At 42.8% G+C, this 14354-nt stretch overlaps 1 protein-coding gene across 2 annotated transcripts in view; it reads right to left on the bottom strand.

The window, feature by feature from the left end:
• Window positions 1–1909: 1909 nt before the first annotated feature.
• Window positions 1910–14354, bottom strand: part of LOC149306355 (IQ domain-containing protein K-like) — a 23611-nt gene continuing 11166 nt past the window's right edge. Inside the window, exons 7-10 of one of the 2 annotated variants that reach the window (XM_089540007.1) lie at window positions 13577–13661; window positions 12152–12263; window positions 3789–3982; window positions 1910–2340 (exon numbers count right to left, since the gene is read on the bottom strand). In XM_089540007.1, the coding sequence (XP_089396133.1) occupies window positions 3822–3982; window positions 12152–12263; window positions 13577–13661 (358 nt within the window). In that variant the 3' untranslated portion in view covers window positions 1910–2340; window positions 3789–3821. The remainder of the gene's footprint in view (window positions 2341–3788; window positions 3983–12151; window positions 12264–13576; window positions 13662–14354) is intronic. The other variant, XM_089540008.1, reaches the window with a different exon arrangement.

Genomic DNA, 14354 nt, shown 5'->3' with positions numbered 1-14354 from the left:
CTACAACAGTTAAGCACAACTATTTGGGGTTTTGGTTTCATAGTAACTCACTTTGTGAAGTGTAAAAGCTACTATATTCTTCATTGTTGCCATTAATAACAGCACTTGATAGAAGGGGGGAGGAAACTACTCAGTATTTTAAGGCAGTGGTTCCTAACCTGTAGTTTCCCCAAAGGTGTTTAGACTTTAGTCCCCCCTGATGGTCCCCCATCATCATGGGTCAGGCTGGCTAGGACCTCTGGGAATTAGACTATATCAAAAAGCCCCATACTTCATAACTACTGCTTCAAGGCAGCTTAATGTGTTCTATATTATTTTTTGCAAGATCAGCTGGTAGAAATGGAAAATTCTGGGCTACAGACACAATCCACCAAGCATTGATATTTGTAAAGCTGATTTCTGTTTCTCATCCTCTGTTACTCAGAGGATTGTTTCCCCCTAGTCACTGCAGTCAAGAGCTGGCATGTTGTAGCGGTTTTGAATGTTGGATTATGACTCTGGAGACCAGGGTTCAATTCCCACTTAGCCATGAAATTCACTGAGTGACCTTTGGCAAATCATGGAGCTGGAGATGTTTAGCCTGGAGAAGAGACGGTTAAGAGGTGATATGATAGCCCTGCTTAAAGATTTGAAGGGATGTCATATTGAGGAGGGAGCAAGCTTGTTTTCTGCTGCTCCAGATACTAGGACCTGGAGCGATGGATGCAAGCTCCAGGAAAAGAGATTCCACCTCAACATTAGGAGGAACTGCCTGACAGTAAGGGCTGTTAGACAGTGGAACACACTCCTTACTCAGAGTGTAGTGGAGTCTCCTTCCTTAGAGGTCTTTAAACAGAGGCTGGGTGGCCATCTGTCAATGGGGATGCTTTGATTTAGATTTTCTGCATGGCAGAATGAGGTTGGACTGGATCAGGGCCCTTGTGGTCTCTTCCAACTCTAGGATTCTATGATTCTATAACCTCAGGGGAAGGCAATGGTAAACCTCCTCTGAACAAATCTTGCCATGAAAATCCCATGATAGGTTCACCTTAGGGTCACCATAAGTCGGAAATGACGTGAAGACACAAAACACACAGACAGTCAATGCAAACCACAATGGCTTGAAGTTGGTAGCCCAATGGTCAAGAGCTTTAGTAGAACTGGGTCATATAGGCACATTCCAGAATATTTTCAAGCCTGTTTAAGACTTGCTAATTGTGATCTTGGCTTCTTATAAACTGTACCCATTTATTTGCCTGGATTGGTAAAACTGAGAAGCGTACATATAATTTTGGGAAAGGAAAGCTGTCCAATAAGAGCACAATGGACTAAAGCCATTGTAGTTGAATGATAAACATGTGCCAGTGGCACACTGCCCTATTTTCCATTCACCAGCATTTTCTGTGGGTGTGTGGAATAAGTGCATCAAAGGGTCCTCCCTCTCCAACAGCCCTTTTGTGTACTTTGTAAGGGAGATCCAGCATTTGAAGGTGATTTCATGTAAGATTGTAGGATATGTTTTTAAAAGGTTTCAAATTCTTCTGTCTGTGGAGGACTTCAGCATCCTCCAGATGGATCAACCACCTGGTGAGATGATACCCCCCCTAAAACCAAAGTGTGTTCAGACTCTAACTTGCTTCAGACAGGACAGTCACAGAGCTTGGAAACTGTAGGAGGGTTTTTCCACTGCTGCTCCCACAATTGTGGTGGCCTTGCTGGCTGGGAGATTTTGGGAGCTTTAGTCCCCAAAGGTCACTTTTCCAAGTTCTTGACTGTCATCCTGTATGGCTAACTCAGTGCTTTGAGGTCTCAGTTCTAACCAAAGGCAATACAACTGGGAGTATATGTAGCTTTTAAAAATGGAACTAGTCAACTGTCTTTCCAGATTACTTAGCAGGTGCTTTTTCTTAACCGATGGGAGCTAAGTCTCTCTTTTTTTTCTTTTTGATAATATATATATTTATTAAATGTATTAATGTGTGTTTTTATAATGTGTCCCTTTCCCACCCTGCTGATGTTTGCCTACCATTTAATCTTGGACAGTTTGGGGTGGGTTTTCAAGACAATCAACGTGTACCATAATGACTGTATATAAAGATAGCGAATTTAAAAAACAAAAAAGCAAATTGTAAAGCATGGGCAAAATGTGTTTTATTTTCAAAAATGCTGTTCTTAACAAAACGAAACAAAACAAAAATAAAGGCTTTACTATTTACTTACAATGTTCTGATCATTTTGGTTTTGGCTTGGTTTTTCCCCCCAGAGTTAAAACGTGCTTCTGACATTAGGAAAAAACGTAGCATAGGTACACATTACGAAGTTCAGCTGCTCTACTCGCTTGAGATTTTTCATCTGCTTATCCTACAGAACAGAAAAGGAGAGGAGTAATTATGGACATTGTTCAACACCGGTGTATTTTTTACCTTTACAATCTGAGGATATTTTAATATTGAAGACCTAAAAGCTCTTAACGTGGCTGCTACAAGATCCATTTACATCAGGGGTAGGAAATATCCAACAGTTCTGGGTGAGAGCTTTTCATTTCCAGGAACACCATGGGCCACATCATGCTGACCAATAACCAAAAAAACAAAATCAGAATGAGAAGTGGGCAGAGCCTCAGTTTGGGGCCTTTATTTTATCAGGGGGAGGCCTGGGGGGCTTGCATCCTTTTTTATATGTGGTGGGTTTCTGGGGAGAGGATCACCATTCGGATGCACTAAGGGGTCTTGAGGCAGGCCTTGCAGGCCAGAAAAACAGCTTTGGTGACCACATATAGTGTGTAGGCAGCACTTTGCTCACATCTGATCTACAAGCAGCTTTGGCATGGCCCATCTGCTTTGCAAATAATGTAATTGGTGAAATTGGGGGCCATAACAACAAAGGTGATGATAATAAGGCCGGAATGATGTTCCAAACCATACTCTATATTCTGTGTAGTCCAGGATTACAGAACCTTTGGCTTTCCAGAGGTTTGCTACAGCTTCCTTTAATATGATCCAGCAGGGCCAATGGTAAAGAACTATGTTGTACTCTGAAACATTTGGAATGCTAAAGGTTCTCCACATCTGACAGAGTATCTTGTGGCCAGGTAACAGTGGGACGGAAATCATGATGTTCCAGCCCTTTTGGAGGTTACACAAATGTTTCTCTAGCCCTTTTTTTGGGAGGGGGGGTCATACACAAATAGATGGGCCCTATTCCCTTAATCCGTGTTATGGTTATTATTTTTTAAAATCCCATTAGCCCATGAGAACTTTGGCTAGCAGCTACATCACTGGTCACTTTTTTTTAACCTGACTTAAATACAGAAGGCTTGTGGGATTGTAAATTGTACTGCAGCATTCTGCTCTCAAAAGTTCACTTTAAGGAGAAGTGGGCAACACATAGACTAGTGGGCATATATGACCCCCCCCAACCTGTTTTGGGGACTCTGGAAGCCCTTTTGTTAAGACCACAGAATTGCCACTCCTGAAAGCCTCCAGGACTGGCAGTTCTTTAAAACAAAGAGCATCCTTCCTCTCCCCTCCACATACATCTTTACAGAAGTAGATTTCTGGTCACTTTCCGTTGTAGGGGTTTTGTGTGGCCTGCAGTGGGTCCCAGGGAAGGGAAAATGGACCCCTGGAGCTCCAGAGCCTTCCCGTCCTGGCGTAAACTAATTCTAAAAGGTTGAAAGTATAAGCTTGCTAGCACACTAGATAAGGATATGTGCCCAACCAGAGCTATGCTCTTTGAACTACCAATAGGCAATACTAAGGGGTTTGTTTGCTAGTATAAAAACAAGTGTTCAGAACTAAACAACTCACTGATGCCCAGCACCACACCTGTGGCAACAGAGTCTAAAGGGATGGTCCAAGCAATCTACTCGGTTGTTCCTGAACAACCTCCGTTGTAACCTCAGGTGCAAATTCCATGACCTCTGTCTTCTTGAAGATTTCCAGCACTGAAAACTTTGAGCGCTGTGGGCTGGGCTGTCCCGAATCTTCCAGTTTGGTTCCCACTGTAAGGAAATGTAGAGATGTATATGAATGCATATGCACAGAAACACATTCAGAACTGTACATTACATCCAGATTTTTAAGAGAGATGTGGTTAGGGCATGGGTGAGCAAATTGTTGCCTTTCAGGTTCAGAAATTAGAAAAGTCTGACCTACAGCTCCCAGAATCTCTTAGGCAGCATGGGCACTGGTATGGAACATGCTGTTATCCCATGAGTCTACTTTAGGATAGCTAATAGTGAGGGTTAAAGTCCAGTAACATCTGGAGGACCACAAGTTGCTTACCTATATGTGCAACTAAGAGTTTACATTCCCCAGTTAACTTCAATCCAGTTGGAGCATCTCACTCTGTTATCTCTGGTGGGTGGTTAAAGAAAGGGTGAGTGACAAGTAACCATCTACATAGTTCTCAGACACTTGAAACAAATTTCAGTTGGGCTCCAGTTACTCTCCTTGCCTAGTGTACCAACTGGATTTAATCTCCTGCTTTGCTGATAGGCAGACTGAGTTGCTATGTCACTGCATGGCTCTGCTAAATCATCCCCAAAATCTGTGAACTTTAAAAAATGCCATGAGCATGGGATCAGCCCGCTCTCTAGCTAGCGGAGGTGGAGAGAAACCATTGATTCCCAAACTTTGGTCTTCCAGTTTTTCACTTCAGCTCCCAGAATTCCTGACTGTTGGCCAAGCTGGCTGGGGCTTCTGGCAGCTGAAGTCCAAAACACTTGCTTAGATCAGAGTTTGGGAACCGATGAAACTCAATGGCCAATCCATCAGATGAAATTTGTTGAAGAGTGTGTTTCTTTTATAGTGCTTTGAGTTTGTTCCATCCTCAGGTAGAAAAACTGGAAGTTCACACCAGGGCAGGTATCTCTGAAGCATTCCTCTTTAGGGGTTTCATCACTGAACTTTGGTACCAAGATTCTAACATTCTGCTATAGGAATCTTCCCTAGACCAAGGCAGTAGACTGATCAGACTGGGATGTTCCAGCCTTTTGTGATGAAGCCAGGGATTGAACCAGAGACCTTCTAACTGCAAAACAGGTGCTCTATCTCCTGAGCCTGGCACCCCTCCCTAGGAGTCTGGATCTTCTGGTGCCAGCATGTTCTACAAAGTAAGTGTTATTTTATTTCAGTGCAAAGCCACACATGCCATTAACAGGTAACTATGGTTCCTTGGCTATCTCAACCTGAATATGAACAGTATCCAAAGAAGCAACCCACTGTCAAGAGTACTGGTCTATCAAGCCCACTGTTGTTTAGACTGTGTAGATTCTACAGCAGGGGTTCAAAAAGCGGGGCTCTCTCAACACTTAACCTGCAGATCTCAGTAGCCCTAGTCAATACATCCAATGGTTAGGAATGCTGGAAGCTGCAATCTAACAATATCCGGAAGCCTGCATGAGTCCACATGTTTCAGGGCAGCTGCTCTCTAAGGTCTCAGGTAGTAGTTCCTGACAATTTTGCCTGGAGATACCAAGAAATGAAGTTGGGACCATCTGCATGCAAAGCACAAGCTCTTGAGTTTGTGGCTTTCATCAGTAGGTTACAATGCTGTCTGCCTAAGGCTTGTAACAGGGGAGACAATTCATTGGTTTAGATTCGGATTGTCTTTTTGGATTGGCAATGGCTCTCTAGGGTCACAAGCCAGCCACTATTCTCATCACCAGCCACCTGATCCTTTTGGCTGGTGCTGCCAAAGGTTCAGGGATAGCTTACAACCTTTTGCTTCCCAAAGGTTCTTCTGATTTAGAGTCAACTGGTTTGTTCAGTAACGATTTGTCAAAAAACACATTTGCTTTTCTTTTTCAAAATTCAGCTTGACTGAAGAATATTCACACAAAGAAAAATATTTACTGAACCTTTGGGACTCACGTGGTCTGTGTATTTATTAATTAAGGGGGAAGAGGAATGTTAATAAAAGAATTGTTTCTTGTATGCCGTGGTCCAAACAAGAATGTTAGCCATGTGATGTGAGAGTGGTGCGCCAGCTGGGTAAGGCAACGGGACAATAAGGCCATAGTAGGGCTCTCCCGCTGGAGTAAACAATCATAAATGAACAAAAGCCCTGCATCATAATAGTAAAAAGCCCACCCTCCTACTCTGCATTCATATTCCCTGGGAAGGCTGCAATACAGAAGACTAGAAACCTACAGCAAAGAATTGGCTGATTCGTTTGAGACAAGCAGTGAAATGTCTTATTTCTATCCGCAGCCTAACAGAGCCTGGAAAAGTTAGTTTTCGGACAACAAATCATAGAATAAATTGGGTACGAAAGCAGTAGCCCTCCTCCCGGCCAGGCCTTGGTAGTCCATGGTGTACTAGTTCTGAACACAGAAGTATGACGCTCCATATGGTTGTCCTATGCTTCATAACATAAAGTTAATTTTGTGGAAATGAAATCTTCCACAAAGTTTTCCCAAGTTCTGGGTAATAACTGTCATGCCAGTTGTAGGGCAAGTGTAGATTTCTGGACAGATAGATAGGAGGACTTTGGGTCCAAGGTCTGCCTGAATCCATCTCACACCTTCCCTTTCAACTCCTACTGCCATCAGAGCACCAGCCATAATGGAACGATGGTGGTGATGGTGGCTCTCTCTGCCCTTCTGCCTATGGGTCTATCTCTTTTTCTCTAGTAAAGAATCTCCCTTGTTCCCTAGGCCAATACAACTTAAATGTGGAGGTCCAGGGACTGGCGACAGTCCTTCGGTTGCCAGCCCCTGGTGATTCTAGCTCCCAGTGGCCTTCACAGTGAGGATATTAGAAACAGATGAGCAATGACTTCAATGGTGCTTGCTCTTGGGTAAATAGGACTGTAGCCCAGGGACATAGCCAGGATTTTAGGAAGGGGGGGGGGTCCAGACTAAGTGCCACCATTATAATGGGGCTTGGGCACGGTGGCGCAGCAGCATGCACCATTCATTTTTCTAATGGAAGGGGGGGTTCCGGACCCCAAGAACCCCCCCCCCCTTGGCTATGTCCCTGTGTAGCCTGAATCATAAAGTCCCTTTTTGTATGGTTGGAGAATTTCAGACCATACCCGCCAACATTTCACACATGAAAACTGACACACTCGTGGCCAAGCAAAATCATAATGTGGTCAAGCAGGAAAAAGTTAGTAATGTGACACACAAGCTAGGAGAGGCTGCAGGGGTTTGCTTTTGCCTGAGCCTACAGGGATGGGTCAGATTCTTCCCCACCTTTCTTTGTTTAACCCTGATGAATTAACTGAGTGCTAATTACTTTTGCACTTTGAATTCAATTTGCAGCAACTGAAGGGGAAAAGTGGGAGGAGGAGAAATAAAGTGGGGCATTTTAAAGGCAGCTGAAAAAGTGGGATGATAGTGAGTTAATTGGGATTGTCCCTGCCAAATCAGGACAGTTGGAGTGTGTGTTGCAGTCCCAAAAAACCCTAGTCAACACCGCTAATAGTTAGGAATGCTGAGAGTTGCAGCCACCTGATTTATAGACAAAGGTTTCAGCGCTCCCTTGATGTTAAAAGGAATGGATGAAGAGAATAGAGCGAACTCTATTCAATTAATGTAAAGCTTTGAACAAAAGAAGGAAACACATTCAGCACAGCCAGTTGCAGCACAACTTCACAAAGGACAAAGCTTCATTTTTAGAAGAGCAACTGAGTACAGTACAACTTATCAGCCAGGTCTTAATGTAATATATACATATATATCTATATCTGGAATGGAAGGCTCACCCTAGCCGACTAATTAAAGGCTGAGAACAGCATCAATGTGAAACTGGAGCTTCTGCCTGTCTGAGAGGAACAAGAGATTCAGATCTTTAAAAGACATAACCCTCTAGTAGGACATCTGATTTTGCATGGGGGGGGGGGGGGTGCTGGTGGAAATCTTGGTCTTCGAGGACTTTCAAATACGTTGGGCTGCAACGTGAAGATGCTGGCTAAAAATCTGGGAAATGCTAGATTATTCCAACTTCTGTGAACAAAAGTTGACTAAAACTGTGCTTAGTGAACATGACAATGGGGCAAACTGTCCCCCAACAGTCTTTCTGATGGATTCTGCCTTCATGTTTGCTATTCAAAAAAGGTCTACAAAGAAGGGAAGCAAAACCACCAGTGCTTTTATCCTAGGGTTTTCCCCAGCCTCCACTGCATTTTGACTAAGGTCTGACCTAAGGAAGAGTTGTGGAAGCTCTTTCCTATGTTATGTCATTTTGGTTGGTCCAAATAAAAGTACAGATGGTGCATTTTGGACCATGGCCCAACCTCAGCCCACTCCTAACTCCCGTGTAGCTATTTTGGTCCATATGTGTTTGGGTATCTCAAGGAATAATGCCATTTGGTGAGGAGGAAAATCTCTCTCTCTCTCTCTCTCTCTCTCTCTCTCTATATATATATATATATATATATACACACACACACACACACACTGTATTTTCTGGCGTATAAGACTACTTTTTAACCCAGGAAAATCTTCTCAAAAGTTGGGGGTCGCCTTATACGCCGGGTGTCATCTTATAGGGCAGGTGCTAAAACTTCTGAGCTGCATATGGTGGGGGGAGCTCAAAAACGGCTGTGGCCACATCCCCACCGTATGTGACGATCGTATGAAAGCAGCTACCACTCTGATAGTCTTGGAGACAAGAAAGACTGGGCAGGGAGGGAGAGCTGACCAATCCAAGCAGGCTTTGTATACAACAAGGTTTCCTGCTAAGTACCTGCATGTCATTTGAATTTAAATTACCATATTGAAATCAAATCTGATGTTTTTAAAAAATTTATTTGGTGTGCGTTGGAAGAGGGGTAGTCTTATACGGCGAGTATATCCCAAACTCTATATTTTAACTGGAATAGTTGGGGGTCGTCTTATACGCCCAGTGGTCTTATACGTCGGAAAATACGGTGTATATATATACATATATATATATATATATATTTGTACCACCTGAAGATGGGTCTTCACCTTTCAGAAAATTACTTTGGGATGTGGGGGGGCTGGCAGTGGACAGATACAGCAAGAACTCGCAGAGAGCCAAGTATTTCCATCCCCCCCACCCATTTTTTCCCTTTGTCCCTAGTTTTTTGTACCACCTGCCCTGATGCAAAGTTATTAACAACTCAGAAGTATGCAAAGTCTTTTGTGGCATTTTGGCTGATAAATGTTGAGCTAGTGTGGTGTAGTGGTTGGAGTGTTGGAATAAGGCCAGGGACCAGGGTTTGAATCTCTGCTCTGCCATGGAAACCTGCTGGATGGCCCTGGGCAAGTCAAACTCTCCCAGTCTCAGAGGAAGGCAAAGGCAATCCCATTCTGAACAGATTCTGGCAAGAAACCCGCATGATAGGTTCACATTAGAGTCACTGTAAATCAGAAATGATTGGAAGGCACACAATGACAACAACAATAAAAGTATTGCCCAGCTTTAGATTTTGGATTGCTCCTGCCTCATGAATGTTTTTTGTTCCACAAAGCAGGGAACTTTTTTGGCATGCATGAGTAAGGGGGAGCAGTAATGTGCTTGAAGTTTGTTACAGCTGACCTAAAGCATTGCCTTCCATTTCATCAGCCGTCCCAGCTGCAGTAGGTTTGGCATTTCAAAGACTCCCCAACTGTGGGTGTGTATTGGGACAGCAGCAGGATCTACCTCTCCAGAGTCTCATGACTTGCATTGCTGCATGCTCAGCTGTTACTGTTGAGATCAAGTGTACAAACCAGCTCTGGAATTTGGAAAACGCTTTTTGCAGACACCACACCAATTCAGTGCCCTGTCACGTGCAAAAAGAGCTTCTGTTTGGAAGGCAGCTCAAGAACCTTGTGTGTGTGTGTGTGTGTGTGTGTGTGTGTGTGTGTGTGTGTGTTAACCATCCTTGAGTCGACCTTGACGTATGGCGACCCTATGAATGAAATATCTCCAAGGAGCCCTGTCCTCGATAGCGCTGTATCAGGTCTTGCAGACTCAGAGCCATGACTTCCTTCATTGACTCTATCCATCTGTAAAGGGATCTTCCTCTGGACTGCAACTCTCACTATCACTAACCACTAGCCATGCTGACTGTGGCTGATGGAGATTGTAGTACAACACATCTGGATGGTGCTGGATTGTCTACCCCAGCCTTTTAAGCTAGACACCATTTCATATGCATGAGACATACCCATTGATAAGCTTCAAAATGAAAATATGGAGTTACAGGAAAAGGAGTGGCAGCTTTCATGCTACTCCTCTGAATAGCAGTAGTTGTTTTCAAAACACAGATGTGTCTTTGTTTGGGGAAAGGGAACTGGACAAACAATTTTGTTATCATGTGATTGACCTAAAAGAAGAAGGGTTATGAAATCCCCAAGAAGCTTACAGCCTCGCCCTTTGGCCTTACGTTCGCCCAGCAACTGAAAAAAGAATGCCTAAAGGATGATAGTTCTTCCAAGTAAATGCAATCAAAATTCATGATCCTGTGTGGTTTAAATATGATCCCCCCCCTCAGGTGGATTTGTAATTGGTTGACCGGCTGAAGCCAAAGAGTGCTCTTCATCCTGGAAAGAAGTGACCAATGGGGTGCCAAGGGGTTCTCTCCTGGGCCCAGTGCTATTCAACATATTTATCAATGACTTGGATGAAAAAATAGAGGGCCAGCTTATCAAATTTGCAGATGACACCAAATTAGGAGTAGCTAATACTCCAGAGGTAAGGATCAAAGTTCAAAATGATGTTAATAGATTAGAAAGCTAACAAAATGAATTTCAACAGGGAGAAATGAAAAAATGAAATGCACAGATATAGGATGGGGAACACCTGGCTTAACAAGACTACATGTAAAAGGGATCTAGGAGTCCTACTAGATCACAGGTTGAACACGAGTCAACAATGTGATGTGGCATCTAAAAAAGCCAATGAGATTCTTCAATATAAGTATAGTGTCTAGATTGAGGAAAGTAATAGTACCACTCTATTCTGCTTTGGTCAGGTCTCACCTGGAATACTGCATCCAATTCTGGGCACCAGAAATGAAAAAGGATGCTGACAAGTTTCTGACAGATGTTTCACCACTGTTGCCCAGCAGTTGTTTGCTTTGACTATATGATTTGACTATATATATATATATATATATATATATATATGACATACAGTTTCCCTATTGCTGTTTAAAGAGAAAGAGACAGCTTCTGAACAACCATAGTTCAGTCCACTTTTGGAACTTAATAAACATATGTAAAATGGTGGGCAGTTAATTTATACACTGGACATTTGCCCAGTATTGCTGTGGTAAATTCCCATAGCCATGCCCCAAAGGATAGTCCAAAATACAGAAAGCTACTGATGCATACTAACAAACCAGTGTTAACCATTTTAATCTCTATCAAGGAAAAAACATTTTGGACACAGAAACAGCTGCCTTTACTGCAAAGTGCCAACACAAAGATATCCATTGTTTCAGACAGAATGTCATCATAATGCACCATGTTTATAATAGATGAATAAAGCCTTTGGACATCTTCCAAAAGTAAAGAGCAAAATGTCTCCAAACCCTTTCATCATCCTAAGTGTGCTGGTTCACTTTTGCCTTGTCACATCTAGACTGCGCCTTAATCTTGCCTTACAGGTCTTTCAAGGATTCTCCATGATAACTTTAATTTTTACACTGAGGGATGTGATTTCATGCATTGCATTTTCCCAGAAAACCTGGCAAATTCTATACCCTTCATCAGTTAAGCTACAAAATGAAGTGGCATAAAACTGCATAAAGCTTAAAACCTGTTTAGATGGATTTACAATTCCTGGTGGCAAGATGGCAACAATAGAAGAGGCTGTCCTAAAAGCAAGAGTGATTGTGTACATCAGGAACACAAAGCTTACGGACATCACCAAACAAAATTTTATTTTTAACTACATATGACTTGACTCTTTATTGTGATCCAAGGTATGGTCAACCAAAGCAGAACCATATGACAGTATCCCCAAAGAGCCAAGTGAGAACTAAGGAATCATAGATCCAAAACACACTGCAGAAATAATCCAGTCTGAGACTGCTTTAACTGCCTTGGCTCAATGCTAGGGAATTCTGGGAATTGTAGTTTTGTGAGACATTTGGCCTTCTCTGTCAGAGAGCTCTGGTGCCCCAACTAACTATAATTCCCAGGATTCCCTAGAATTGAGCCAGGGCAGTGAAAGCAGTCAGGATCAAGCGAGTTCAGACAAGTTACCTTTTTTCTCTTGTTTGGCCCAGAATTCTCGAACCCGTCTAAAGATGTTTTTAGTCTCCCTCAAATGCTTTTGCCACTGGCGTAATTCTTGAACTTCAGGTTCACAGCGGACCTGGAAGAATTTAAAATGATGACTTTGTAAGAAATCCATCTGTTTTCAAACCTCCTTTGCTTTAACACCTCAAACCACTGCTGTTTGTTTGCACATACTAGAGAGTTTTGTGATCCAGTCATGTCAGTTTTGATTTCTTTACCATTTTGGGGTTGCCTTCTTCCTTTCTTCTGCCCATATACTGAACACCTATGCAGACCCAAAGCCTGATTTCCTCCCTAGGATTCTTTCCAGAGTGTTAGCATTCTAAGTCCATTTTTTCCTGGGAAAGCCAGGAATCACAATTACAGTATCCCAATTCTTTGGCAGAGCAAAGTATATAACTGTAGAAAATGGTATCCCATCAACCATTTCCCCTGAGTTTCCTCATCTTTCCCAGAGGAGAGACCTGAGTGGTCCACAGGGCCTGTCCTCTAAAATTCACCCTGGACTATTGGTGGCTGCAAAGGACACTGCCTTGGTACTATGTGGTGTGATGCGGTCTGTTTTGGACCCACTAAACTAGGCCTTCTGCTTCTAATCACCACTGTTAAAAAAAAATTCACTTGCCACATCCAACTTGCTTCTTTACATGGGGTAGGACGTAGGAGGCATCTTGGTCACCATCTCCAGTGGCCCTGTTTGGTGCCCTTTTTGCTGCCCCCTTGACAGCATCCCTCCCACTGGGTGACACCAGGGGTGAGGATGCGACTGGGGCTAAGCTGGTGTATTTGCCTCATATACATCAACTCCTGGTCTTTAAAAACATCCTGCAATAGTAGTTTCCCCCACTCCCATTTGGTTTTGTCCAGAGCTTGGGAAAAATGCTTTTTGGAGCCACAAATCTCAGGATTCATCAGTGGCCAAATTCTGCTTTTCCCCTGTTCACTTATCCTTCTTCCCCCATATTCTTTTCTCCTCTCAAACAGATCTTCGTCCACTTCATGTGCATCCCTCCCTCTTACACCCTCTTCCAAACAGTTTCACATGCTCAAACATGAGACATGGATATTTTATCAGACATTTCTTTGTCTGCTCAACTGGCAAAATATAAATCAGACAGAGAAAGAGAAAGTTATTCACCCTTAATTATGACTGTGTCCTCTCTTCTGTGTCATGGAAGAAATAAACAGAGGGCTACCTTGTCACGTCCTTCTCCTGCGACCTGAGCTCAAATCACAAGGCAGCCCTCTATGCAAACACTATTAAACCATCAGTGTCTTTATAGATATTTATAGAACCTGCTACTTAAAATTTATGTAAGAGGTTTTCCCCAGGGTTTCCACAATCACACAGATTCAACATCAAGCAAAATAATTACTGTTGACTCCTACCCGATAACCTCTCCAGAATGATTGAATTATGTTGCTTGCTTCTTCCTCGGAGAGCAGCAGAGACAGTGCAATTGGTGGCCTAGGACTAAAGCAAATACATGTGTTAATCATGCATCACTTTGGATAACATTTTAAAATGTATATCTACACCTCTCTTCTCCCCAACTCCTTGGCCATGTCATCCTCAGCGATGAGGGGTGGTATAAACCAACACATCCAGAGGGTACCAGGCTGAGGGAGGTTGCATTAGACAGTAAAAGTGACCAACATACAATTAAAAATTGAAATTTCTCTCTCTCTCTATCTCTTTCTCTCTCACACATTTTCACTTAAGTTTTGCATTTACTTTTGCAAAATTCTTCATTTACATTTGCAAACTCCGAGGCAGAATCATTTTGAATGGATTCTAAAAGGTCATCAGTATATTCTGCAAGCAGCTGTGGAAGGGGTGAGGTATTATCCATTTCTCATCCTCACACAAAGCACAAATTTTAACATGAATGTTGCTTTCAAATGAGGACAGAACTGATCACGATAATGTAAGAATATTTACTTTCCAGGAGACTCTTGCCTGAATGTGAAGAGAGGCACTTATAGACCAATAGTTTCCAAACTCAGGCCAGCAAATGCTATAGGACCACAGCTCTCATCATCCTCAACCAGGAGCTTGGCCAATGACCAGGGATTCTGAGAGTTGTAATCCAACAATATTTACAGACTCAGATCTGTCCATGATGTTTTGAACTATATCATAAAATAATGGACTCATCTGTTAAGA

This window comes from Sceloporus occidentalis, unplaced genomic scaffold (assembly GCF_023333645.1).
Source record: "Sceloporus occidentalis isolate IW3139 unplaced genomic scaffold, rSceOcc1.0.p SCAF_10, whole genome shotgun sequence".
NCBI lineage: Eukaryota > Metazoa > Chordata > Lepidosauria > Squamata > Phrynosomatidae > Sceloporus > Sceloporus occidentalis.
This window is presented reverse-complemented; position numbering and strand designations above follow the sequence as displayed.